The 26,741-nt window shown below is 48.9% G+C and overlaps 1 protein-coding gene across 2 annotated transcripts in view; it reads left to right on the top strand.

The window, feature by feature from the left end:
- Positions 1 to 26,741, top strand: part of DLGAP2 (DLG associated protein 2) — a 921,880-nt gene that overhangs the window by 727,771 nt on the left and 167,368 nt on the right. For both annotated transcript variants that reach the window (XM_030812421.1, XM_003271382.4), the window contains one exon: positions 2,707 to 2,772. In XM_030812421.1, coding sequence (XP_030668281.1) covers positions 2,707 to 2,772 — 66 coding nt within the window. The remainder of the gene's footprint in view (positions 1 to 2,706; positions 2,773 to 26,741) is intronic.

Genomic DNA, 26,741 nt, shown 5'->3' with positions numbered 1-26,741 from the left:
TTTCATACCTCGGGACTGAAGCCACAGAAGAGAACGTCCAAGAAAGGGTGGCTGCCCTGTACAAAATGTAGGCTGAAAACACAAAGCTTCATTAGATAAGGAAGGATGGTACCCACAGTTATACTGACACACATGCTCCATTCAGCTCTCCCAGCTAGAAGGCCACACCACACTCGGAAACCTTCCGTGCGTGTACCCTTAGCCCATGCTGGATTTTTAACTTTGAATGGTGTCACCCGAGCCACACAGCTTCCAGAACTCCTGTTCTCTCATGTGATAAACAGCAAGGGCGGGTGGGAGGAGATGAGGCAACGAAGCATGTGTACTCCTACAATTCAAGGCTGACCTTCAAACATCCCCACTCCTCATTCTTGGAGTGCTGTTCTCAAGATAATTAGGTGTGTTTCTCAAGCAAAGCGCAGGCTTCGGATACCAAGCTTGTGCTCCGTGTGAAGCACGTGGCTTTGCTAAACGCCATGCCTGTTGCTGCTGGTGTTGTTAGCAGAGTGCTCATACCTGTCATTGCAACTGTGTGATGTTGGCCCATCCTTCAAGTCCGCCCCGTGAGAGCCCTTGCCTTGTCTCTGTGTGCATGTGTGCTGAAACTCTGGTGTAAGGAGGGCTGAGGGTCCATTGTTTTAGTTTATCCCCAAATTCCTTTCTCACCCAGCTGGATGCTCTGTTCTCACATTACTCACACATGTGACGATGGTCTCCATGGAAACTGTAGTTAATTAGAACTGTCCGTCATATTTCTACATAAATGAGACCATTCCGGTCTATGGTTTTATATTACACTTAATGTGGACATTTGGCAGATGTATTTCATTAGCTGAAAAATGCAACTTAAAGTACGCAAAAAATGCTGTTAGCCTTGAAGCAATGGGGTTATGTTAAATCATTTGAATGAGCTGTCTTGTAAGATACTTAACCTAATTCAGATAGCTACTTCTCATACATGTATGTTTTTTAAAAAGCTGTAACTGGGAGATCCCATAACATGAAATCTTAGTTCACATTTACCTGAGAGGCGACCGTATCCTCTTCATCAGCATCTCACATTCCAAATCTGTCATCTTCCTTTCCCAACCTTCTACCAACTTATTGAAAATGGCAGATGCCGATTTGCTGAATCAGAGATGGTGATTGCAGTGTAAGTGGCTCCAGCATCGTGTTCTGAAGTAAATCCTTTTGCAGACTACAGCCTGGCTAACTGCATCTAACACTTGGGTAGGGGGTAGGAGCAAATGTGAGATGTACCTCAAGCCTGTCCATGAATATTGGAAACCCACATATGTGTGCGAATACATGCCTAGAGTGTGACCTGCAATGATATTTATATTTTGGGCATATATGCCAAAATGGTGACAAAGATGTGTGTACATACATGTGTCACTATTCTGATACGTACCCCATAAATAACATGTTTACATGCATGTGTAACATGGTGCCAAATGCTCCCTTATCTGATGCTCCCTGCCCCCTCCTCAGGCCACTCCCCACACCTCTCACTGTGGCTGGTGCGAGGCAGAGCATCCCTGAGATCCAGCTGTGTCTACACTGCCTCTGCAGCCAGGTAGAAACCAAGGCAGCCTGGAGAGTCAGCACCTGGTTTCCTGGGCAGAGCATCCCTGAGATCCAGCTGTGTCTACACTGCGTCTGCAGCCAGGTAGAAACCAAGGCAGGCTGGAAAATTGGCACCTGGTTTCCTGGGCAGAGCATCCCTGAGATCCGGCTGTGTCTACTCTGCCCCTGAAGCCAAGTAGACACCAAGGCAGGCTGGAGAGTCGGCATCTGGTTTCCTGGGAAGAGCCTCCCTGAGATTCGGCTGTGTCTACACTGCCTCTGCAGCCAGGTAGAAACCAAGGCAGCCTGGAGAGTCGGCACCTGGTTTCCTGGGCAGAGCCCAGTGGGAGGAGAGCCACTGGATGATGCTCAGTCCAGCTCCTCAGGGAGCAGTTAAATAAAATCAGAAGCTTGTCTGTCTCCCCAGTTCCCTGTTGCCCCACAGATGGAGGGAAGAGAGTGCTCAGTGACCCCAAGACCTCTTACAGCCACATAGTGATGTCATTCTAAGAAAGTGATGTCTGCTTTTCTGTTAGCACAGAGTGAACAATGGAAAATCAATGCCAGTGACCTGGATCATCTCCCAAAAGAGGGAAATGAAATCAGCGTTTTGGTCACAGTGGACCTAATATGAGCTAATATTAAGAACTAAGACCACAAATGCAGGCTTTGAACATTGCAAAATGAGGCTTCGAATGGCATGAAGCTTTCTAGACAGGAAGGAAAGTCTTTATCATGGGCGACGCGGGGCCCTCATAGGACTCACCCAGCTGGAACGAACGGGGGAAAATCAGAGTGGGCTGATTTTACTGAAGTCTGTTCCAATGCATATAAGGCCTAATAAATTTGAAGTTAGACCGGAGTTAAAGCTGAGAATCCTTGGGACTCACTGCCTGTGTCCTTGTGTAGGGGGGAGAAATACATGCATCTGTGGTCACAACGCTGCTTCACAGAAAACTGGTTGTTCCTGAGGTTATTGGCACAAAATGCTGGGCTCTGAGCAGTGACGTTTGAAGAAATATGAAGGTGTCCGTCATGTGTGAACTGTGTTGAGTGTAGAGGGTTTTGAAGATGTGCAGGGAGTTACTGCAGTCTACACCAGAAATGCATTAAAGAGTGATTTTGTTTCTGTCTTTGCAGAGGAAGAAGGTGGAGACCTGGTCCAGCCGGGCATCAGCTTTCCGGGGCCGGCAGAGGAGGATCTAGGTAGAGTACAGACGTCAGCCCTGCTGTGGCAGGGCCCGGACAGAACCGTGCGTGCTCCGGGCACCTCCCATCCTGGGGACCTTCCCGCAAACACACGTTAGCATGTTTGCCTTTAGAAAGGGAGCTAAGAAGAACTAAGTACAATGCGGCACTTTTTTCCAAAAATAATAGTTTTTAAGCATTACGGAAGTGCTAGGTGAGGAAGGGCTGTTCCTGGCCCTCAGGAACTGAGGCAGCTGTTCACGTAAATGATGCATGTCTCCAGAGGTGAAGGACCCCTCCTTCCCTTGCTCCTCTGTGACTAAACATATTCTAAGCAAACTGAGGAAGCAGGGGGCTCCCCCATTTGCATTTTTCATGTAGCCCTTCCTTGGCAGGAAGCAGCTCATCTTTCCAGCTGGCCCCACACGCTGGGGTCTGGATGCTGAGTATGACTGTGGGCTTCCTTCCAAGGGCCCTGGGAGAGGCTGCCACGACATACTTTCCCCAATGCTGGTTAAAATCACGCGGAAATTTCATTTCTGAGCTGCCAACGGCACAGCAAAGCTGGTGCCATATTTGCCATCAGTTTTTTGACGTGGAGCTATGCTTACAAGGACAAGGCCAAATGCTTCTGCTAAAGATGTGAAATGTTGAATAAATTTGACATCAAACTGTTGAATAAAATCAACGTCAAACCACAGCTGAAGACGGAAGCCCCATCAATGGCTGTCTGTGGTTATTCTCTAACCTAAAAGAGGTTTGCTGTCTGTGGTTATTCTCTAACCTAAAAGATTGTCAGCCTCTTTCTCAAGCCACTGATGGCTGTCTGCAGTGACAGCACTCAGGGCTGGGTCATGGATCATAAGTTCAATTTATATTTAAATGTGCATTTTTAAAAACGTATTTCAGACTTTTAGCCAATGCATCTATTGCTGGTTTGATTTGCCTAAAGAATAGTATTGAAAATTGAAGGAGTCCATTTTGTATAAAGCTGTGATTTCTGTTAAAGAAAACTACAGCCAAAAAACGTTTGCTTTTCAATTTAAGATGGTGGAAATGGGTAGAGTTCTAAAGGATGACAGTCCATTATCCACTGCAGCTGAGTCCTAAATTTGTTGCTAACTGACCTTCTACACAGCCTTTCTTCACTCGGAAATAGACGAGTGAAAGTATTTCGACTTCTCCTTAGGAAGGAACAATGGCTATCCTATCGTGTTTGAATAATTATGCCTCTGTTTTTTTAAACCTCAGTCTGGCAATACTCCATCACGATGACTCTTCACTACTCGGCCTGCCTAGGGAGGCTTCTAAATGCATGTGACTGATTTGACCTTTGTTTTCTTGAGGCTTTGGAGGTAGCTCGGCTGCCTTTTGCGCTGTCTCTGGACAATGTTAATGTCATAGTTGTGTCTATGCCAGTTATTCTGCATAGCAGTGGCCCTCCCGTGCCCCAGGGGCCTTCTCTGGGGCAGCAGGAGGTACCCGGGGTGGTTCTGCTTGGGCACAGGCACAGTGAGAAGAACCTGGAGGCTGGAGCAGGGAGCACAGAACTGAAACAAGAGTGCAGGAGTCACTCTGGGGAGGCCAGCTTTGCCCGGATTCTGACCCTGGACTCCGTGGTTGAGAGTTTGTTTGTTCCACAGCCCTACAAGTGAGCATCAAGGGATGAGGCTGTGGGACGAAGGAGGCAGAATGTCACATGGGTGGCTGGGTGCAGGCTGGATTGTAGCAACAGAAAGCATTTTTTCATCTTATCCCTTTGTAAGTAAGTTCAGCCACATTAAATGCATTCATGTTGCTGTATAGCCGTCAGCACCTATGTCTCTAGAACTTTTTCCTCTTCTGCAAGTAAAACTCTGTCCCCATGAAACACTCACTCCCATTCCCCTCCCCAGCCCTGGAACCCCCATTCTGCTTTCCGTCTCTGAATCTGACTCCTCCAGGGCCCTCCTAGAAGTGGAACCACACAGGATTTGTTGTTTTGTGACCGGCTCATTTCACATGGCATAATGTCTTCTTGTTACGGCACACATCCATGTGTCAGACGCCCTTTGTGTTGAAGGCTGAGCCACACTGCACCATGTGGATGGACCACACTGGTTTCTGTTCCTCCATGGACAGACCCCAGGTCATCTCTCCTTGGCCATTGTAAATGGTGCTGCTGTGAACACGGTGTGCAGCTCTCTCTCCACGCCACTGCCTTTGCTTCGTTTGGGTAAATGTCCAGAAGTGGAATTGGTGGATCCCATGGTGAACTGATGCTTCCTCGTTTTGAGGAATCTCCAAACTGCTTAGGGACAGGGTGTGCTTTGCGAGCTGCCTCTAGAATCTTGCCATGGGTGGGGGCGGGGGGGAGGGTTGGCCGTTGTAAGAATGAGAAGGGTCAGATGTTAGAAGCTTTGGAAATAAGGAAATGAGAGGATTAGGTGACGGTTGGCTGTGAAGACCCTCAGACACGCACCTGGCTTTCCCCTCTTAGGGCGGTGCGTGGGTGGAGGACTCTGGAGGGAGAGGGAGGAGCCGCCGTAGCCATCTGGTGAGCCCAGGGAGCTGAAACAACCAGGTGCAGGCACGTGGTGACCTGGAGTCGCAAGATTTTTGCAGAAGTGCACCTCGTGAGGAAGGTGGACGCTTTGGTTCCAGTGAGTCCTTTTAGCCCATTCATGGAAATATTAGGCCTTGACCCTGGTTCTGTGTCAGTCAGGATCACTTGGGGAAAGTTTAAAAACATACCAGTGCCCAGGCCCCATCTGATGCATTTGTCTGAGGAAGGACCTGGCCATTGTCATCTTTAAAAGTTCTTTACCTGATGCTTTTTTTTTTAATGGAAGAAACGCTTCTTGTTTTACTTTAAAAATATTTTTTTCTAGCTTTATTTAAAGTTATATTCACAGATATAAATTGTGTATGTTTATGGTGTACAACGTGATGTTTTGATACAGGTATACGTTGTGAGATAAGTCGACAAAGCTAATTAACATCTTGCCACCTCACATCCTTATCATCATCTTGTGCTTGTGACAACATTTAAGATCTCATCTCTTAGCAATTTTCAAGTATACAAACCATTTAACTGTAGCCACCATTTGGTACCACAGACCTCCTCACTTACTCCTCTTGTCTAACTTAAATGCTGCACCCTTCCGCCAACATCCTCCTGAGTTCCCCCAACCCTCCCTCTGTTGACCACTGTTCTACCCTCTGCTTCTGAGTTCTGTGCTTTCACATTCCACGTGTAAGTGAGGTCACGCGGCGTCTGTCTTTCTGTGCCTGGCTTGTTCCACTTAGCATGATGACCTCCAGGCTCATCGACATTGTTGCAAATGCCAGGATTTCTCCCTTTTTAAGGCTGAGTAGGTATTCCACATTTCCTTTATCTGTGCCTCTGCTGATGGGCTTGAGGTTGGTTCTGCGTGTTGGCTGTGGTGAACAGCATCTTAATGAACACAGGAGAGCAGATACCCCTTCCACACGTCGATTTTATTCCCTTCAGAAAAATACCCAGAAGTGGGATTCCTGGAGTATTCCTTTATCTTTCTAATGTACCCCTAGGATTGAGAATCCTGATAAAAAACATATGAAAGGATAATAAAGAGAAAAAGCGAAAAACACAAAAAGAAAGGAAGGAAGATGGAAGGAAGGAGGGAAGGATATCTGAGTTATGTTCCTAACACTATCATAATAACATTGGGAGTAAATAGTATTATTTTAGACATTTGTTTTTCCAAATTGAGTGTTCCAATCTCCTCATCTTTAAATTGAGAGAGTTAAATGATGATTTTTAAGGGATCTTCCGAGTCACGAATTTATGGATCTATAATTCTACTGGGTCAAATTAAAATTAAAAACACTTCATAATGATCTTGATGCTATTATAGTGAATGAGTAACTATCATTTCCAAAATGCTGTGGGACGTTTTACAGCACAGTATAGGTTAAAGTCATAAAGCAATGAAGTGACATTTGCTTCTGGTCCTATTTCAAAGCATCAATCTTTTTTTTTTTTCCAACTGCCTTCAGTCTCCAAAAGCTCCAAGGAAAGCTGAGTGGCACTGGCTGAAGAACTTAAGATACCATTAGTGCCAGATGAATTAATAAAACCACCCACGCCTGTGTTACTACCCATTACCTCTCAAGAGCATGTGCGTTCTCTGAAGCTCATAGAGTGTAATGTATGAAAAGTAATTTTATGATGGGGAAAATGGCTGTGAAATATAGGAGGATAAGGAAGTTTTCCATAAAATTAAAGTCAGTGATAAAATAGATTAATGTGGCACATTCAAAACGAATACCATGAAAGAGAAAACCTCACTTTTTCAGAAGAAATGTTTCTAGGGAAGACCTTCAGGCACAGTAGAATTAAATTGCTCTCTTAGTAACTTTTGTAACAGTGGCTCATTATAGATGTTACTTCTAAGAATGGCATTTTTTCATTTTCCCGAGTGTTATATTTAAATCAGCTGTGAAGAATTGGTGATTTATTTGCATCTATGAAGAGTGTTATATTGACCCAAATTTTGCATTGGTAAATGAATGCAAAATGAAATTTTAAAAAATTGGCAGATGAAATCATCAAAGGATATTAAGCACATATTATATATGCAGCACAACGCTGAGAAAATGTACACACTGTGTAATTTTGAAATACCTGAATATTAAAATAATACGTAGAGCCTTCCAGCTGGCAGGCACATAGATTCTGAACATGTTTTTCTATAATGGGACATCAGCTAGCATAGCTTTAATCATCTCCACAGCATTTAAGTGCACCAATGTCTCATTCTAATGACGATACATATCTTGTCTCAGAGGAATTCCCCTTGGGATGTTTATCTTTGTGTATTCTTTCATAAAACAAAAACCCAGCTCTACCTAGACTTGTCACTTTATCGTCCGTACTTATTTCCTTAAGGGAAATTTCTAGAAATAGTGGAAATGTATCAGATATTGGTGGGTTCTTGGTCTCACTGACTTCAAGAATGAAGCCGCAGACCCTCGTGGTGAGTGTTACAGTTCTTAAAGATGGTGTGTCCAGAGTTTGTTCCTTCTAGTGTTCGGATGCCTTCAGAGTTTCTTCCTTCTGGTGGGTTCGTGGTCTCATTGGCCTCAGGAGCGAAGCTGCGGACCTTTGTGGTGAGTGTTACAGCTCATAAAGGCAGTGCGGACCCAAAGAGTGAACAGCAGCAAGATTTAGTGTGTAGAGCGAAAGAAAAATGTTCCCACAGCGTGGAAGGGGACCTGAGCAGGTTGCCACCGCTGGCTCAGGCAGCCTGCTTTTATTCCCTTATCTGGACCCACCCACATCTTGCTGATTGGTCCATTTTACAGAGAACTGATTGGTCTGTTTTACAAAGACCTGATTGGTCTGTTTTGACAGGGTGCTGATTGGTGCGTTTACAATCCCTGAGCCAGACAAAGAGTGCTGATTGGTGCATTTACAATCGTCTAGCTAGACATAAAAGTTTTCCAAGTCCCCACTACATGAGCTAGACACAGAGCATTGATTTGTGCATTTACAAACCTTGAGCTAGACACAGAGTGCTGATTGGTGCATTTACAATCCTCTAGCTAGACATAAAAGTTCTCCAAGTCCCCACCCAACTCAGGAGCCCAGCTGGCTTCACGTAGTGGATCCTGTGCTGGGGCCATGGGCGGAGCTGCCTGCCAGTCCTGCGCCAGGCTCCTGCACTCCTCAGCCCTTGGGTGGTCAGTGGGACTGGGCGCCACGGAGCAGGGGGCAGCGCCCATCAAGGAGGCTTGGGCTGTGTAGGAGCCCACCGCCAGGGGGAGGCTCAGGCATGCCGGGCTGCAGGTCCTGAGCCCTGCCCCACGGGAAGGCAGCTGAGGCCCGGCGAGAATTCGAGTGCAGCACCGGTGGGCCAGCACTGCTGGGGGACCCAGCACACCCTCTGCAGCTGCTGGCCCACGTGCTAAGCCCCTCACTGCCTGGGGCCTCCTGCTCCAAGTGCCGGGCCCTCCGAGGCGCGCCCACTCAGAACTTGCACTGGCCCTCGAGCACCCGTGCACAGCCCCGGTTCCCGCCCACACCTCTCCCTTCACACTTCCCGGCAAGCAGAGGGAGCCAGTTCCAGCCTCGGCCAGCCCAGAGAGGGGCTCCCACAGTGCAGCGGCAGGCTGAAGGGCTCCTCAAGTGCAGCCAGAGTGGGCGCTGAGGCCAAGGAGGTGCCGGGAGCGAGTGAGGGCTGCCAGCTCGCTGTCACCTCTCAGAAGCAGTGATGTGCTGAGTTTCTGTCTAGAAGGAAGATAGCAGTTCACCTTCCTGTCTCCCAGGTATTTGTTCACCCAGGTCCTCAGCCACCAAGTCTTACTCCTCCACTCACCACCCTCCTCCACTCATCACCCTTCTCCACTCATCACCCTCCTCCACCCACCACCTTCCCTCCCAGGCATCCTGTAGCCTCCACCACCACACTTCCTGGGAGGTTCGGGCTTCAGCCTTGACCATCCTGCACTGACCAATGGGAGCGCTGTAACCACACTTTTTAGGAGAAGGCTCTTTCCCCACTGTGACATCAAACACGTGGTCGCGTGAAAGGCCTAGTCTGTGGCACAGGAAAGGGGCCCTGACGTGCAGGGGAGGGTCAGTGTCAGTTAATCACATGAAAGCTCAGCAGGGTGCACTGCATTTTAACAACCCCGTTTTTAAATTTTATTTCCACACAAACACATCAGATACCTTTAAAGTTACACGTATCTAACATTGGTGAAACTTAGGATGCCGGGGTTTTTCATCTGAATTTCTGGGGTGCATTTACAGCTTTTCTCCTAAACATCACGTGGTCCAGCCTGGCCCTGCCTCCTGAGCTCATCTCCTAAACATCAGGCATTCCAGCCTGGCCTCCTGAAGGGCGGTGCGCCACCCCCCGCAAACCCCCGCAACCTCCCTGCAAAACCCTACCACCCCCGGCAAACTCCCGCCACCCACCCCCACAAACCCCACCACCACCAGCAAACCCCCACCACCCCCGGCAAACTCCCGCCACACCCCCCCACAAACCCCTCCACCACCAGCAAACCCCCACCACCCCCGGCAAACTCCCGCCACCCACCCCCACAAACCCCACCACCACCAGCAAACCCCACCACCCCCGGCAAACTCCCGCCACCTCCCCCCACAAACTCCCGCCACCCGCCCGCAAACCCCCGCCACCCCCCGCAAACCCCCCGCAAACCCCCGCCACCCCTGCCCCACAAACCCCCGCCACCGCCGCCCCGCAAACCCCCGCCACCCCCCCAAATCCCTGCCACCACGCACACATCGCTGTTGATCATTCCTGCCTCCACGCACGACAGCATCCATTCAAACAGCAATTACTGGTGTTTTCTCCTCTGTGGGATGTGCCTGTAAGAATGACCTGGAAGCTCCCAGACATACGTAGCAGGCTCAACGTGGCGGGGGAGTTGGAAAGAAAAAAAGGATCCACAACTGCTGCACACAGGAGGGAAATGACCCCAGTGCCCGCAGGAGGCGCTGAGGGCGTTCCCTGAAAACACAGTGAGCAGGCAAATGAGTGCAGACTAAGCGCCCCGGGAAGACGGGGCCAGGCTCGGGCTCCGGGCATTCGTAGGATCTCCAGAGGGGATCATTTGTAGTTAAGGATCTAGTATTGCCTCATTGTCAATGGCTTTCTGTTCTGCAGTTCTTTTACAGCACTGAGTTTTAAACCATGGGCTGCAACTCATTAATGAGCCGTGAATTCAAGTTACCGATCGCTGCCAGCAAATTTTTAAATGGAAACAAAAATACAACAGAAAAGTATAGACTAGGCCGGGCACGGTGGCTCACACCTGTAATCTCAGCACTTTGGGAGGCCGAGGTGGGCGGATCACGAGGTCAGGAGGTCCAGACCATCCTGGCTAATGCTGTAAAATCCCGTCTTTACTAAAATACAAAATATTAGGCGGGCGTGGTGGCGGGGGCCTGTAGTCCCAGCTACTCGAGAGGCTGAGGCAGGAGAATTGCTTGAACCCCGGAGGCAGAGATTGCAATGAGCTGATATTAAGCCTCTGTGCTCCAGCCTGGCAATAGAGCAAGACTCCGTCTAAAAAGAAAAAAAAAGTATAGACTAGAAAATACCAAAGTACCCTTTGGATAATAAGGGCACATGTTTAAGGAAACACTTTTTGGGGTGTGTGTGTGGGTGTGTGTGTTAGGTTCTGATGTAAAATATACATCTTATTGTGGAATATAATCCAAAAAGTTTGAAAGCCCTTGGCAGGAGCAATGCCTTGCAGCAGTCAGGGTGGTGGAGAGAAAGGAAATAGCTTTTGTGCTGTCTCGGTGTTTGAAACAGGAAGCAGTGTGTGTCGTGGGTTCTCAGAGTCAGGTTCTGCAGGCAAAGCCTCGGCACCTCTGGTGGAAGTTGAGCAATTCACTGAGCTCTCCTGTTCTTCTCATTCTTTGTTTGTTAACAAAAAGGGAAGGGATCGTAACCTTCCTACCTCGTTGGATTTTTAAGATAATTAAATATGGTAATATAAGACCTCAGAACAAGGTGTGGCTCACAGGAAGTGTTCAATGTCAGTTTTTACCATGATTAGTATCTTTGTCATCATTGCTCTTATGCTGTGACCAGGTAACCCAGCATCACCTGTCCAGGTGTGAAGGTGCATTCAGGAGGTTTCAGGAGTGCAGCTCTGGAGGACGCGGCCGCGGAGAGGAGACAGTGTAACACTCCAGACAGATGTCCCCACATTAACTTCATGTGTTTCCCGAATATGATTTCTATGACAACTAATTTATTTGCATATCGCAGTAACTGAAAACACAGACTTCTGAGATTAATTTTAGATTCTGAAGATTTTTTTGTAAGGATTTGCCCCTTTAACTGCCTGTAAATTTCAAGCATGCTCCCGTGCACATGGGCATTCAAAAAGGAGTCGTAATTTGTCCCTGGGAGGTGTTTGTGATTTAGATGGAAAATTAAATAGAAACATGCTGGCTTTCCCTGGACAATAGCAATAACTTGCTGATGTGTTTGGAGGTCGGCCTGTGGCTGTGAGGTGTGGCTTCCAGGCTCACAGGAAGTGAAGGTCCGCTGTCGGGACCGTGCCAGCCTCATAGCCCCAGATGTCAGGCTTCCAGAGGAACTCTGCAGTGCATGATGAACATATTGCTGCATCCTCTGAAGAGCTGAGAAATGTCACCAGTTTGTGATGCCTGGGCCACTCCATGAAAGTGCTGTCAAGGATGAGAAGGTCCACTTGTGTGGCAGATGCAAGGGTCGAACACGACGAAGGAGGGATAAGGAAAGGAGCAGCCTCCCACCTGTCACTGTGCGTGGGCTACCTGCATTCTGGTGCCTGGGGTCAATACGCTTAACCCCACAGCAAACACGAAGGTCACGGGGCACTCATTCTCATTCTGCAGGTGAGGGAACGGAGGCGCAGAGAGAGTGACTGACTCCTCCAAGGTCATTAGTGAATGAGTGGCCAGTCTAGGTCTGAACGAAGCCAAACCCTGTAGTACCTTTTGACTATCCACACTGCTTCCCCAAGGAAACCAAAATATTATATATCCAAGCCCAGGAGGTCCACTCTACAAAAAAAGGCAAAGCTTGCCTTTGACACCTGAAACTGAGGTGGGTGTTACATAATTAATAAGGAATTGTGTCTGGAGTAAAGCTAGAAGGAAGTTGCACATAAGATAATTTGCTGAATCAATCTGGCACATCTCCCTCTGCTAATGAGTTAGGCTTCTCTAGATAAATCTGTGAGAATGTTCCGTTTTCTCAAACAATATTTGTTATCCCCAGGGCATCAGTTAGTTCAGCTTAAAACCTTTCTTCTAATACAAGCATCCTGATTTTGACCACAATGTGGAACCGAAAATAAATTTCCCTAGTGGGTGACCATCTTCCATGGATGTAAGGGCTGTCTAGTGTAGGACAATCAGTAGGTCACATGAGCAAAGATGAACCCCAAAATGTGTTTAGGAATTGGAAAGAGAAACGTTAGGCACCAAGTCTTAGCAGAGCCTGAGAAAAAGCGTGCGTGTTTTCTGTGCACTTCCTACCACCACTCGGGTTTGGTATTGGATGAATGCTAGCTGCAGTTAGCAGGAATTAGACATTTGACTAACAATCTTGAGAAGTCTCCCTGAGAACGGTCTTCCTCTGCCCTGTGACACATCAGCCCAGGTAGGCAGGGCTGAGGGCTGACGGCCACCCTAACGCGTCTGGTCCACGGTCCAGTGGGAGAAGCCCTGCTGTGAACAGCTGGGTTAGAATGCACTCACGTTGCAGAAAGCCTGTTGCTAGCAAACAAACGTCCATTGTATAATAATGTGTTCTCCTCCACCTAAATTTCAAAGAAACAAATGTCCCATAAACTTAAAAATAACCCATGAATATTATTACACTTACCTTGACAACATGATCAAAGTTGTTCATTTCACACAGTTTGATAAGCAGAAATCACCAGCTGGTGATCACGGTTCAGGCAAATGGTGGAAGTCGTCAGCGGCATAGGGACGGGCCCCAGCGTGGGTGTCAGCCGTGAGTGTGGCAGTTCTGCCCTGACCTCAGTGCATGCCTGCTCTGGAGTCTAGCATCGGAAAATCACAGCCCAGAAGACCCTCGGGTTGCACGTGTGACACACGCACTCCCCCGAGGGAGGCCGACACGTCACAGCAGCCTGACGCAGCAACGAAATGCCTGCCCTGAGGCTATCCGTTAAAAGCAAACACCGTGGCGGTTGCTCTAAGCTTGCTTCTTGCTGAGAATTCTAGGAGGTTCAGCTGACAGCAAATGTGTGCGTACCTCAGCTGTCTGTGTCCATGGAGTAGAGACCTCAGCCTTCGCAGCTTTGACTTACCAATCTAAAGGTTAATTAGACAAACTGAGTGACTACTGCCAACATTTTCTAAAGACAGGTCACACTCTAGGTTTCTAATTTGTCTTCCCAATAACCCTGATTCTGGAAAGTGAGGCCGCAGGTCCTGGTCGCACCGCCACCGTGTGCTATCTGTGTGTGCACTTTGGTGTCCCAGGCCACAGCGGAGGAAGACGGGAGAGACCACAGGCCAGCTCCAGGGAGGCTCGGTGGGATAAGCATCTGCCTTTCCCTGGGAACAGCTGGTGGGAGTGGTGCAAGCACAGCCCAGCTCAGAGGGGCCATCACCCGCCATCACTGGCAAGTGGTTTGCCTCTCTGGCATAGCACCTGCCCATCTCCCAGAGACAAATGCTGCCTGGAAAATTGCAGCATTGAATTTCTAACCTAAAAATTGAGGTGAGACCTTGCTAAGCCCTCCTGGTCATGTACGTAAGCCCATTGGGAACTGCAGCTTTTGTCAGTAAAAGCTTCCTAATCATACGCAATTTCCTAAAACTAAAAGTACACTTTTTAATAAACAATTATAGATGCCTAAGAAGTTACAAAAATAATACAGAGAAATTCTGGGCACCCTTCCCCCAGTTTCACCCATGGGCACGTTCGTACAGTCCAAGGTCCTACACGAAACATCCTTCTTCCAGACAATGGTGGTGGAACTCTCAGAGCCATCCATGCCTTCCTTCCCTCCTTCATTCATCCATCCATTTCAGCATTTACTGAAACCCTGCTGCATACACAATGTGATTGAGATGTTGAACTGAAACGTAGCAGGAGCTCACACATCCCCTCCCCTTCCCGGGTTATCTTACGTGATGTGGGGCACAGATTTGCTTTAAATAATTTGCTTCTGAGAGCCCCCCACTCTGGAAAAGAGCTAGGCAGGCACTGGGTGGTGTCTTGTGGCCACGTGAGCAGCCCCAGGTGAAGCAAAGCCTGCACCCAATTAGACATCGAGGAATTCACAGTGAGGGGAAAGAGGAGTTGTACAGAATTAGAAATATGTTTTCTCTCCAGTACAAATGTCGTCTTTCTGCCTGAGTTTAAATGCAACTCTCATTTTTTCTTATGCCAGTATTCCCAGAAGGCATCCCGCATCCTGCGAAGCGAAGGGTAACCCACAACAGCCCAGGTGTTTTAAACGGCACACATGGTTCCTGCTTTCTGTTTCATATAACACAGAACCCCAGAGCACGTTTTAAGCTCCACTTTTAAAACTTAATGAAATTGTATAAAATTCAGCGACTGTATCAAGGAATAGCGAGAAAATATTGTGTTGGAGAATATAAAAGGAGAAATATGAATAGCATTAATATTTAAGTAAGAGCTACAAATGCGGTCAGGAGTGTGAAACTTCTATCAGCCATTTATGGCCGTTTCTCACCTTCCAGGTGCCGCTGGAGAACTTTGCTTATACTCACCTGTGTCACTCATCCCTCCACAGCTGTGTGGCCTCTCTGCTGTTACCTCACCCTAAAGGAGGGGACAGCACGTGACAGACCGAGTCCCACAGTCAGTGAGGATGGGCACACGGCTGCAAGTGGAGGCCCAAGCTCCTAACCTGTGTAGCTGCTGCTTCTCCTAGCAGGATAGGAAAGGAGGCTGGCCTGAGTCCGGAGGGTGGCGCTCAGTGTGATGCCACCCAGAGTCTGACAGAGCCGAGTGGCAGGACCCGGGGGAGATGAAAGCCAGCCCCACGAGGGGAAGAGCCCCTGCGACGGCACAGCCAGCGGGCAGGAGCAATACAGGGAGACCGACGTGCAGGGAAACCGCCGTGGAGGGAGACTGATCCATGCAGGGAGACCGACATGCAGAAAACTTACGTTTGGCCTGAAATGGGATGGATGCATCCAACCAAAGAGAAAACAAGGAAGGAGGAGACATGGAAGGCAGCCTTGAAAATGATGGAGAGTTGTTGCATTGATTGTTTTGCAGCGATGAGCACGCCCACCCTGCACTTGAGTCTCAGGGCCAAGGTGTCTTTCTTTCATTTGAAGGGAAAAAGGACCTGGGCCAGAGAAACCACCATGGAGGCATCCTGGGAGGGGCATGGAGAAAAGGAGTTCTCTTCCTTCCTTTAAGACAGGGCAGTCAGCATACACATGCACATACATGAACACATATACACATGCATAAACACACAGGCATGCAAACAGATGTGCACACGCACACAGACACACACATGCAGACACAAGCACACACAGACACATGCACACACACGTGCGGACATGAAAACAATAGCAGACATGGAAAAATAAGCAGACACAAACATGCACACTCACACACAGGTGCATGCACATGCAGACACATGCAGACACATACAGATGCACACAAACACGTGCAGACATAAAAATACGATTGCAGACGTGCAAAAATATGCAGGCACACACATGCACACCATCCACAGGTGCATGCACACAGACATGCAGACACAAGCACACATGCACACACATGCAGACATGAAAACAAATACAGACACATGTTGACACGCACAACATGCACAAATACGCAGACACACAAACATATGCATAGATAGGCACACTCACACACATGTATGCACACACATGGACAAACATACAAAATGCCTGACCTGTCTATCCCTCCAGTCTGTTCCCTGCTCCCATTCCCTCCTTACTGTGCTATGGACTCTTTAATTCCTTTCCCTTTTCCTCTACATCTCACGGAGGGACGGGCTCATTAAAATGTTCTGTTCCCTGAATGGATGAGTGAGTGAATGCGTGCAGGAGGGAATGATCGAGTGAGTGACTGGATGAGTGAGTGAGTTACTGAGTGAGAATGAGTGAATAAGTGCATGAATGAGTGAGAGAGTGAATGAGTGAGTGACTGAGTGAATGAATGAGTGGGTGAGTGAAAAAGAAAATGAATTAATGCATGAATGAGTGACTGAGTGAATGAGTGACTGAGGAAGGGAAAGAGGGAGGGAATGAGTGAGTGAGTGATTGGATGAGTGACCAAGTAAGTTACTGAGTGAGAATGAGTGAATGAGTGAGTTACTGAGTAAATGAGTGAGTGAAAGAGAACACGAGTGAGTGAGTGAATGAGTGCATGAATAAGTGAGTGAATGAGGAAGGGAGTGAATGAGTGAGTAAGTGAATGAGTGAGTGACTGAATGAGTGGGTGATTGAGTGAATGAGTGGGTGAGTGAGTGAAAGAGTACATGAACGAGTGAGTGAGTGAGTGCATGAATGAGTGAATGAGGGAGGGAGGGAGTGAATGAGTAACTGAGTGAATGAGTGGGTGGGTGAGTGAAAGAGTACACGAATGAATGAATGAATGAATGACTTCATGAATCAGTGAGTGAGTGAGTGCATGAATGAGTGAAAGGCACAGTCAGGCTTGTGCCTGTTTTGTGCTGAAATTATTTTTAAGCAGGTGAAACTCCCTACAGCTTCAAGAGGGTGAGTAGGTATGTTTTGTTCTGTTTGCTTGAAACAATAAAATACATAAAAAATGAAGCACCTCATCCACTGTCTCAGGCAGCGACAGCCTGCCAGTCCCCACCAGCCCCAGGGTGCAGAGGTGAGGAAGTCTTTGTCACCGCCGGGGTTACCAGGAATCGAGGTTCAGTAGAATCACCGCATCTTGAAGGCCGCAGCCTCAAGGTCCAAGTCTTCATTCCCCAGATTGAAGACATGAGCTGGGGACTTGTGTGGCTGTGGGTGAGGGTGAGTCCTGGACATAGTGCTTCATTCTGTCTTTTGGAAGGGGTGATGTTAGAAGGCGAATTCTGGCAGCCGTGGGGAGAAAGAAGTCGAGGCCTCTGTGGGGTCAGGAGCTTGGAAAAAGAACCCCGAAGAGTTAGATTTGGAGTGGCCAGACCTAGGCAGGGATGGAAAACAGATGTAGAACCCAGGAGGAGCAGAGGCATGCCCTGAGGGAGGGGCCATGGTGAGGGGCACCCCTGGGTGCTTAGTGATTGTTCCTGCACCACCTTAAGTCCCAGGGCGTTTCCCCACCCCCTGCTCCACCAAGACCCTCCCACCCTGGCCCCCTTTCCACCACCGAGCTGTGCATCCTCAGGGAGAGACAGCAGAAGAGCCGCTCCTCTTTGGAAAACTGAGAAGGTGTCCTTCAAGTCAGTGCTCTCCCCATCTGCCAGCAAGGGGCCCATCCGAATGCAGGCACACACCTGCTAAAATGCACCACGCAGCAGAAGGGCCTCCCGTTTCTGGCTAGGAGAGCCGTGCCTGTGGCAGGCGGCGGCATTTGCAAGCCTCTCTGCAGTTACGCTTGGAGTTTTGGTGTGGTGGAAATAGGCAAGAAGTCGATGTCCAGCTGCTTGTTGGACTAGGGATCACAAATGTGTGTTTATTTTCCAAAAACAAGACCCTGGCATGGTAGTGTGACCCTGAGGGCGGGGTCATGGAATAAGACAGAGACTGGGGAGCCTTGCACAAAATAACCATTCCCCACGGTATATTGTTTGTACCTGGGAACTTTCTGGAGTGAGTGCCCATCGTCAGTAACACCCAGTAACTGAATTTCACTCAAGGAAGATTTGTGGACTATTTTGTTGAAATGACATCTGTAGAAAAATTTAAAAGTGATTAAAACTGATGTCTGCTGCCGGATGATGAAGTCTGCTGCGTCTCAGACAGCCCTTATTTGGAACAGTCTGCGGGCATGTCTAAGTTATTGAGTGTTACGCTTCTGTGTTATGTGACTTGTCCGTACCATTTAGCCTTCCAATTGGACATGGAATCGAGTTTGCTAGCGTCCAGCCCTAACTGGAATGGCGACTGCTGTCAAATTGCATTCTGGCCCTAATGAAATCTGTCTGCTTCATCCTCATCTGCCAGGACACAGCACATTAGCTCTTATGGGTTTTGTTGTTTGTTTTTGTCTTCAAATTGTCGATTCTGTGGCTGTGGCAAACCAAGAGGAGGTTTAAGATGGACTTTTAAATACAAATTATGAAGGGAAAAAGCAAGTCAGTTCATATATGCTTGTGCATTTACAAGGCACATAGAACAAAGCTGACGTTAACATAACGTCTGAGTTTCGTAAGAGCATGGCTGTGGTGATTATCCTATTTTTAGATGAAGAAATTGAGTCTCATCCAACCTGGATCAGCTAATAAATGACCACGCAGTGATTTGGACCCAGACACCCTTATGTTCCTAGTAGATTTGAGCTCAGGTCATATCAATTTGGTTCTCCTTACTGTGGACCATGGTTCTTGAGTAAATTATGGAGTCTTTGAGACTTGTTTTTCTCAGACTCCAAATATTGTGATAATATATAAATTGTACAGTGATTCTGCAAACCATATCAAACCAATGTTAGATATTTGCATTCTAGTCACCATCTTTGGCTACTGGAAAATGAATATGTGTGCACACATCAGCATTCAGTGGCTACTGAGTGGCATCTGGATATTTAGTAAAACACATTGTCACGCCAGTGCCCATGCTTCTCCCTCTGCATGGCTAAGATGAGACCAACTCTGCTTGGAGGATCCTGTCCATCCCAGGCCCTCCCGACCCTGCGTCCTCCAGCTAATTCCGAAATTCTGAGCGCCGGGATCTCAACAACGAGCCACAGACAGGGGCCTGTGGTCCCTGCGGTGAAGGAGCTGGCAGTCCAGGAAGGGATGCGAAGGCTTGGCTTTCACATCTGATGTGCTAAGGTGTCAGAAGGGAAGAATATTTCAGCTGCAATTGGGAGGAAACAGAAAGTGCTTCCAGAAAATGAGCACTGCTGTCCTGGGAACTGAAGAACACCAAAGTTAGTTCAGCTTTACGCAGCGGCATGTGCCATCCTACACCTGAAAACCAAAAAGCCTAGAATGTTTGTCTACTTGGAAATCTTTAAAAAAAATCTGAACATGTGCTTCATGTGCCAAACAGTAACTCCAGGTTCACTTACTGCCCAAAATTCAGTATTTTGCATGACACAAGTTCATTAACCTGCTGCTCAAAGAGCCTTTGAAATTCAAGGTTGGATTCATCAGAAAATAAAATATGGAATTGATAAAGCTCTCTTTTCAACTCAATACTTTATTTCCTCTCCAGTAAGAGACTTTCATTAGAGAGGCACAAGCTGCATTCGCTGAAGTCTAAGTGAAAAAACCCTGATCCCCTTGTTTAACGGTTCCGACGGCCCCGACCCTGGCTCTCCCCATGCACCTTCCCCATGGATACCACCTCTTGCCTAAACTAGATTAAATGTTCCAGACCCCAAAAGAAAAGTCCAGAATTCACTGTGGGCCTGGAATCCACATGCACTTGACTTCCTGCGAGAAGCCAGCATGCGGGCGCAGCCCAGCTGGGATGTCAGTATCCTGAGGACCTGGCCCTCTGCTGCCTGTCACAGTGGGTTTTGTGCTCAGAAGGTGATGGCCCCGGCAGGGCCGCCCATGGCTTCCTTTGGGGGCACAGAGCAGGGGAGCATGGGCGGGGTTCGGATCCTAGACCGGACAGGCGTGGCTGGGTTTGGGTCTATCCTCCCACACCTGACCTGGGAGCCTCCGTTTCCAGTCTGCGGAAGGAGGAGGAGCTCCCAGCTGCTTCGCAGGAGGTGTGGGCCATCGCTGTTGGGTGCATGTGAAGGAGGGGCCTTCTCCACTGAGAGCTCTCTCTGCCCCTGGAGTGCTGGGCCCGTCGTCCCCGTCTCTTCTTCCTGACACACTATGGGCCATACACCTGATGAACATGTTAGTGATTACATGACGAGATCAATGATTCATCAGCTATTGATGGTATGTCCACAATGACTGAAGAGAAGAACAGTTGCAGACCCCAACCCCGGGGCTCATGGTTCAAAGATGGAAGAAGATGGGAAAATGCTGGGCCGCACGGAGGGGAGTGATGCAATCGGGGAACCCAGAAAGTGCTTGGAGAGCAGGAGGAGGTTTACCCTGAGTGGTTTCCTGTGCTCTTCACCCCTCGCACTGGCGCGGTGCCTCTGTCACGATTGATGAGCCAGGATTGATGTGTTAGTGACTAAAGCCATCCTTCATCCTTCACGTCAGGGCTCACGCTTGGCGTTGTCCACCCTGTGGGTTTGGATGAGTATTTAATGGTGTGGAGCCCCCACTGCCACACCACATGGAGCAGTTTCCTTGCCCTAAAAATCCTGCGTGCTCCCCCTGTTCATCCCTCCCTGCCCCCACCCCCTGGCAAACACTCTTTCACTGCCTTTGTAGTTCTGCCTTTTCCAGAAAGTCCTGTGGATTCAAAGAGTGCGTAGCCTTTTTCATTGCTTGGGAGCTCATTTCATTTTAGCACTGAATAATATTCCACTGTCTGATATAACAGTTTACTCACCTCCTGAAGGACATCTTCCAAGTTTGGGCAATTGTGAATAATGTTGCTATACACATCTGTGTGCAGGTGGATGTGTGGATATAAGTTTTGAGCTTATTTGGGTGAATACCTGGGGGCGTGATTGCTGGATTGCATGGTGAGAGTGCCTAGTTTCATAAGAAAACACCAAACTGTCTTCAAAGGTGGCTGCACCACTTTGCACTCCCACAGGTAATGAAAGAGTTCCCGTGGTTCTGCATCCTCGCCGGCGTCTGCTGCTGTTGGGTTCTGGATTCTGGCCACTCTAGTCAGGGTGTGGTGGTGTCTTGTTGTTTTAATTTGGAATACTCGGGTGGCAGGTGATATGGGGCATCTCTAGTTTGCACACTTGTTTTAATTTGGAATACTAGGGCGGCACGTGGTGTCGAGCGTCTTTGGTTTGCACGCTTGGCATCTGAATGTCTTCTTTGGTGGGGTCTGCTCAGACGTTTCGCCCATTTTTCCCAGTTGGGTTTGATGCTCCAGCATCCTGCCATATAAGAGTCTGGTTCTGATGCTTGCTCTGTTTCTTCCAACTGTGTGTTCTGTGTTGAAATATGCCTTGTGGTTGTTTTGCTGAAAGCCGAAACAGCTGAGCGCATGGGGAAGCTGGCAGGTGTGCAGTAGGCGAGGCCCAGGGCATCACACCCACAGGGTCCTGGGGGACCTCTCTTTGCTCAGAGCGCGGGATCCACAGTGCTGGGGCCAAGGCCAGTCAGAGCCTCACACGCGGGTGCTGGGTCATCACCATGCCCAGGAGGCTGGGCCTGCGGCCATCAGCAGACCCTTTACTCCCTTACATCTCGGTTTTCTCATCAGTGAAGCAGGACGCACAGGCTTCCTCGTGTGGCTGTTGCAAGAATTTAAGGGGATGCCTGTAAAGTCACCAGGAGAACCTGGGAGCTGAGTAGAGGAGCTTCTGTTTCAGCAGAAAGAGGGAGAATGAGTTTTCAGGATCAGGAGACGGCGGTGACCTGCTGTGTAAACTTTCGAATTATACGCGCCAGGTGGTTCTAAATAAATAAATGAGGTTAATTAGCAAACAACAGCTATTTATTCTCTTTAATAGTCTCATGGGAAAAAACGTGATATCACGCATTTTGGCATGAAAATTAGGGAGTAGCTCTCCATTGCTAAAAGGGATGCAGCTTTTTACCTGGGTGACAGATGTATATGTTGTAAAGTAATTGAAATGCATTACCCCTTGCTCTTCACATCAGCCACGTAAACTAAGGACCAGGGGCAGCTGGAGACTCACCGGTCAGAACCAGCAGCACTGGGATCACACCCAGGCTGGGAACCTACAGACGGCGCTGCCCGTGCGGCCTCCCCTGGACATGGGAGCTTTCATGCCACGTGTACAATTAAGTTTTGGGGGGTGGGAGTGAGGAAAAGGCCCCCCTCTGGTGGTCGGGGCCCATGGTCCCGCCAGGGGCCCACAGCATGAAGACGTAGCTCCCTCACACACACGTTGAATTTGCATTTGCTTCTCTGGCTTCTGCTGGAGAGGAGGATGTGGGGATGGAAGGACCAAGACATGCAACAGAGAACAGCGTCACGGGGTCACCATCCCACTTCCCACCCCGGGCCTCACAGCACAGACGGGGGTTTCGCCGACCCCACAACGGCTGAGCCACTGCTGACTTCACGCAGCCCCAGCCATGCCCCACACAGACACACGGAGCCGCAAGGCGGGCCAGGTCTCAGGGCCAGATGGGGCTGTGGAGCCGTGCCTTAGACGGCGGGAAGGACTCCCTGCCCCAGGCCAGCACCGCAGGGTCCCTGGGTAGAAAATTGAGTCCTGTTTGGAGGACAGCTGCACCCACATCTGGGGGCCTCTGGATCTGCAGGGCAGGGCTTTGGTGGTCCATAAACATCCCCTGAGGAACACTCGTGGAGCCGTCTGCATTTTATTTTTGTCAATTATGGCACTAATCATGTCCTTCTACTAGAGGTCCTGCAGTGTCTGTGCTCCTACGTCACATCGCTAAAAGAGAAGCTCCCCAGGGCCATCCATGGTGGCCTCCCAGCAGTTCCTGCACGTCATAGCATTTAAAAGGAATCCAGTGAATAAAACAATTCAGCTTCAATTCAGTAACCGCATGGAATTTCACTTGTGAATCGAGAAGTTGAGGGCCTGAGACAATCTTAAGCCATTGGATCTGTGGGGAAAACAAACATCTGAGGTCCAGAATTCATTTGGAGACTCTGCCGCAGGTCCGGATTTGTCATCAGATCAGCTGGGCTGTGTGTGCTTCCAGAGACGTTTCTGATCTGCAGGGACGTCGTCCCGTGTGAGCTCAGCGATGCCTCCACTCTGGATCGCTGAACTGATCCCCAGATGGGGCTGGCCTTTCAAGCAGAGACCAGAGTGGGCTTTTAAAGGGGAACATCTTCAGGGTGTGCGTCGGGCTCAGCCTTATGTTCCCAGAGCCCATCCGAGAGGCTGGCAGGGAGTGAGGGACCCTGATCCTTGTTGTTTGTTGTACACCAATCTCCTTAGAAGGCTTGTTGTCCTCTTTAGGGGACAACATAGAGCCTCAGCAGTGCTGACTGGGAGGAAGGAGCCTGGATCCCCCCAGCCGTGCTTACAAGCATTGTGAGTCACAATTAATGTTGTTTGCAGAACTGAAATGCTCCCTGTAGAGTCAGCTGGGGCAGCCCTAACTAAGTAGCTCAGACTGGATGGCTTAAACAATAGACATTGATTCTCCCATGTCCTGGAGGCTGAAATTCAAGACCAAGGTATGGCAGAGCTGGTTCCCACCGAGGTCTTTATCCCTGGCATGCAAACCCCGTCTTCTTCCTGTGTCCTCACAGCATCGTCCCTCTGTGCGTTTTTGTGTTCCCATCTCATCTTCTCAAAAAAATAGATCCTGGAGCTCTTTCCCTATAATCACATAAAGAACCTTTTCATTGCCTTTCCAAGGGTGCAAGTGACGTCTCACGGTGAGATGGACACAGTCATCAGACCAGCTTACAGTCTTCCCACCGCCTTGCCACAGACCTGGGCTTTCTGTGAACATCTCAGGTCCTTCCGTCTGCATTTCTCTTACCACCCGTGTGTTCAGCATCTTCCCACATGATCCTGGGACCTTTTAGCGCTGTTTGCTGCTAACCGTCCTGCACGCCCTTGGCCATTTGTCCCCGGTTATTTGTTGGTATTTTTCTTCTTGACTTCTTAGTGGCTTTGTGGGGAGATTGTCATTTTGTGGATGGCAGAGCAGCCAATCCTTTCCCTGACTTTCACTTGCCTTTACTTTGCTTCATTGTTTTCTTTCTGTTCAGAATTGTTGAGTGTGCTCAAATTCCTTGGTCCCTTTTGTACAGCTTCTGGATTTTGAGCTGTTGTTAGGCCTCCCAGGACAACAACTTCAAAGCAATTCACCCGTGTGTCTCTAGGACTCTGATGTCTTTCTTTTTTTTAAATATATGACATTGTTGAAACTTTTGGGGAGCGAACTTACCTTAAAGTCATGACTTCAAAATTCAAACCAGGGTTCTGCCAAGTTACTACCACTATGTTATTACCTAATGTTTAGTTTTTGGTTAATTGCTTTTTATTTTAGTTGGATTTTTCTGCATGAAATTGATTGCTGTTAGCTGGTGGAATTACAGGAGCATTTTCCGTCCATTTTTTCTGAGCTGCATAGTTATTGATGATGACCATCAGAGTCCCAGTGTTCAATCCTGGCGATGGCAGAACAGGGAGGTGGGCAGACCCCAAAGCTGCGGTCCTCAGAAAATGGAAGAACTCAGGACTTACACAGCAGAAGCTCCACACTTCTAAAGATTTAGTGAATTCCCGGATCCAACCATGTGCCTATCACAAAAAGAATAGTAGATTTAAAAAGTCACCTTGAGATGCTAATGCTGAGAGGTTCTTCCTGATCTCACCTCTACTTATACAGCGTATCCTCACTCCCAGCCTCTTTGCAAAATGCCCTAAATCACCTGTGTGATGTTGGGCAGTGATGGAGCCTCGGTGTGTCTTGGCCTCATCTCCTGTGTGACTTTGGGTAGTGACGGGACCTCAGCGTGTCTTGGCCCCGTCTCCTGTGTGATGTTGGGCAGTGATGGAACCTCAGTGTCTCTTGGCCTCATCTCCCATGTGACACTGGGTGGTGATGGAACCTTGATGTGACACTGGGCGGTGATGGGACCTCAGTGAGTCTTGGCCTCATCTCCCATGTGACGTTGGGCAGTGATGGAACCTTCATGTGACATGGGCGGTGATGGGACCTCGACGTGTCTTGACCTCATCTCCCTTGTGACGTTGGGCGGTGATGGAACCTTGATGTGACATTGGGCGGTGATGGGACCTCGACGTGTCTTAGCCTCATCTCCTTTGTGACGTTGGGTGGTGACGGAACCTTGGTGCATCTTGGCTTTGTCTGTAAAGTGGATTTATGCTGCAGGTTGAGCATCCCTCTTCTGAAATGCTTGGCATGAGACGTGTTTCAGATTTGGAATTTTTTTTGGAATGGGGGACATTTGCCTTATATACTTGCCAAGTGAACATCCCTAATCCAAAAATCTGAACTCCAAAGCGCTCCAGTGAGCATTTCCTCTGAGCGTCACCACGGCAGCCGGTAAGTTTCAGATTTGGGAGTAACGATGTATTGACAACGCTGTGAGCGCCTTTCAGTTCCCGTGGTGTTCCCAGTGGGCTTCGGTTCCTGAACGCTGTTCCCTCCTCTGCTGGAGCCTCCTGCATTGACTCCCCAGGTGGACATTGCGGTGGGGATTGTGTTTTTACACTCGCGGGTCCATAGCACTGCTCTGTGACAGCGCCTCACCTGCATTTAACCTTCCTACCTCTTACCTGCACACCTATCGGGCAGAGCTGAGAGTCTCCCCACCTCACAGGGGAGGAATCGGGGGCTCAGAGGGTGGGAATGCATGTGGGTCCAAGGGCAGTCAGTCGTGGAGCTGGATTTAGACTCATTCAACTTCGGAGCCTAGGACCATAATCATGGGCAGTGCTGCCTCTTTATTTTGGAAGCAGATAATGAAACACCTGAATTACAATCATTTGAACAAGCGAAGCTGGTTTGTTCTCATAGCAAGACTTCTCGAGGAGGATGGTTGTGAGTCCTGGCTGACTGCTGAGTCCTGCCACCGAGGACAAAGGCTTTCTTCATCTTTTCACTCTGCCATCTTTATTGGGTTGACTTTAAGTCCTCTTGGTTGCAAGGAGGTTGCCAGATATCCAGCCACTAACTCCACATCAAGAGAGGAAGGAGGGAGCTACAGTGGTGTGAGCTATATCTATCCCTGTTATTGGAAACCCAGAGCTCCCCAGGGACTTCCCTACGTGACTTCCATTTACCTCTCAGGCCCAGGGTTCTCTCTGGGCAGCCCTCCTGCAGCAGAGCCTGGAAAGGGGGTGGTGGCTTTGCCACCTTGGAGAGGAGGGAGCAGGGCAAGAGGGAAGGAAAAGTGGTTTGGCCTTGAGTTAGGCTGCAAGCAGCGGGTGCCATCACAAGCCCACCCATTACCACGACTTTGCATCGTCTACACTGCAGGCTCACGTTCATACACCCTATCCAACCCTCTCCTGTGAGTTCATAAATCCGTGATTGACATGGTGTACCCCTCGTCCTCTTGTCCAGGCTTCTCACAAACAAAACGTCCCACCCCAGCTTTCAAGTCTTCTCACCAGAGCGTTTGCTGCCCCATGCCTGAGTGACACCACCATCCACCTGGCTCCAGCCAGAGGCCCCCTCCTCTCCCACTGCTCCCCTCTGGGCGGGGCCACCTGGCACATCTCTGAGTCAAGTCACCATCACAGGCAAGCTCCTGCTTCTCACATGCAGGACAGATG

This window comes from Nomascus leucogenys, chromosome 4 (genome assembly GCF_006542625.1).
Source record: "Nomascus leucogenys isolate Asia chromosome 4, Asia_NLE_v1, whole genome shotgun sequence".
In the NCBI taxonomy this organism is placed as follows: Eukaryota; Metazoa; Chordata; class Mammalia; order Primates; family Hylobatidae; genus Nomascus; species Nomascus leucogenys.
The sequence above is the reverse complement of the archived record's forward strand: the minus strand, read 5'-3'. Positions and strand labels throughout refer to the sequence as shown.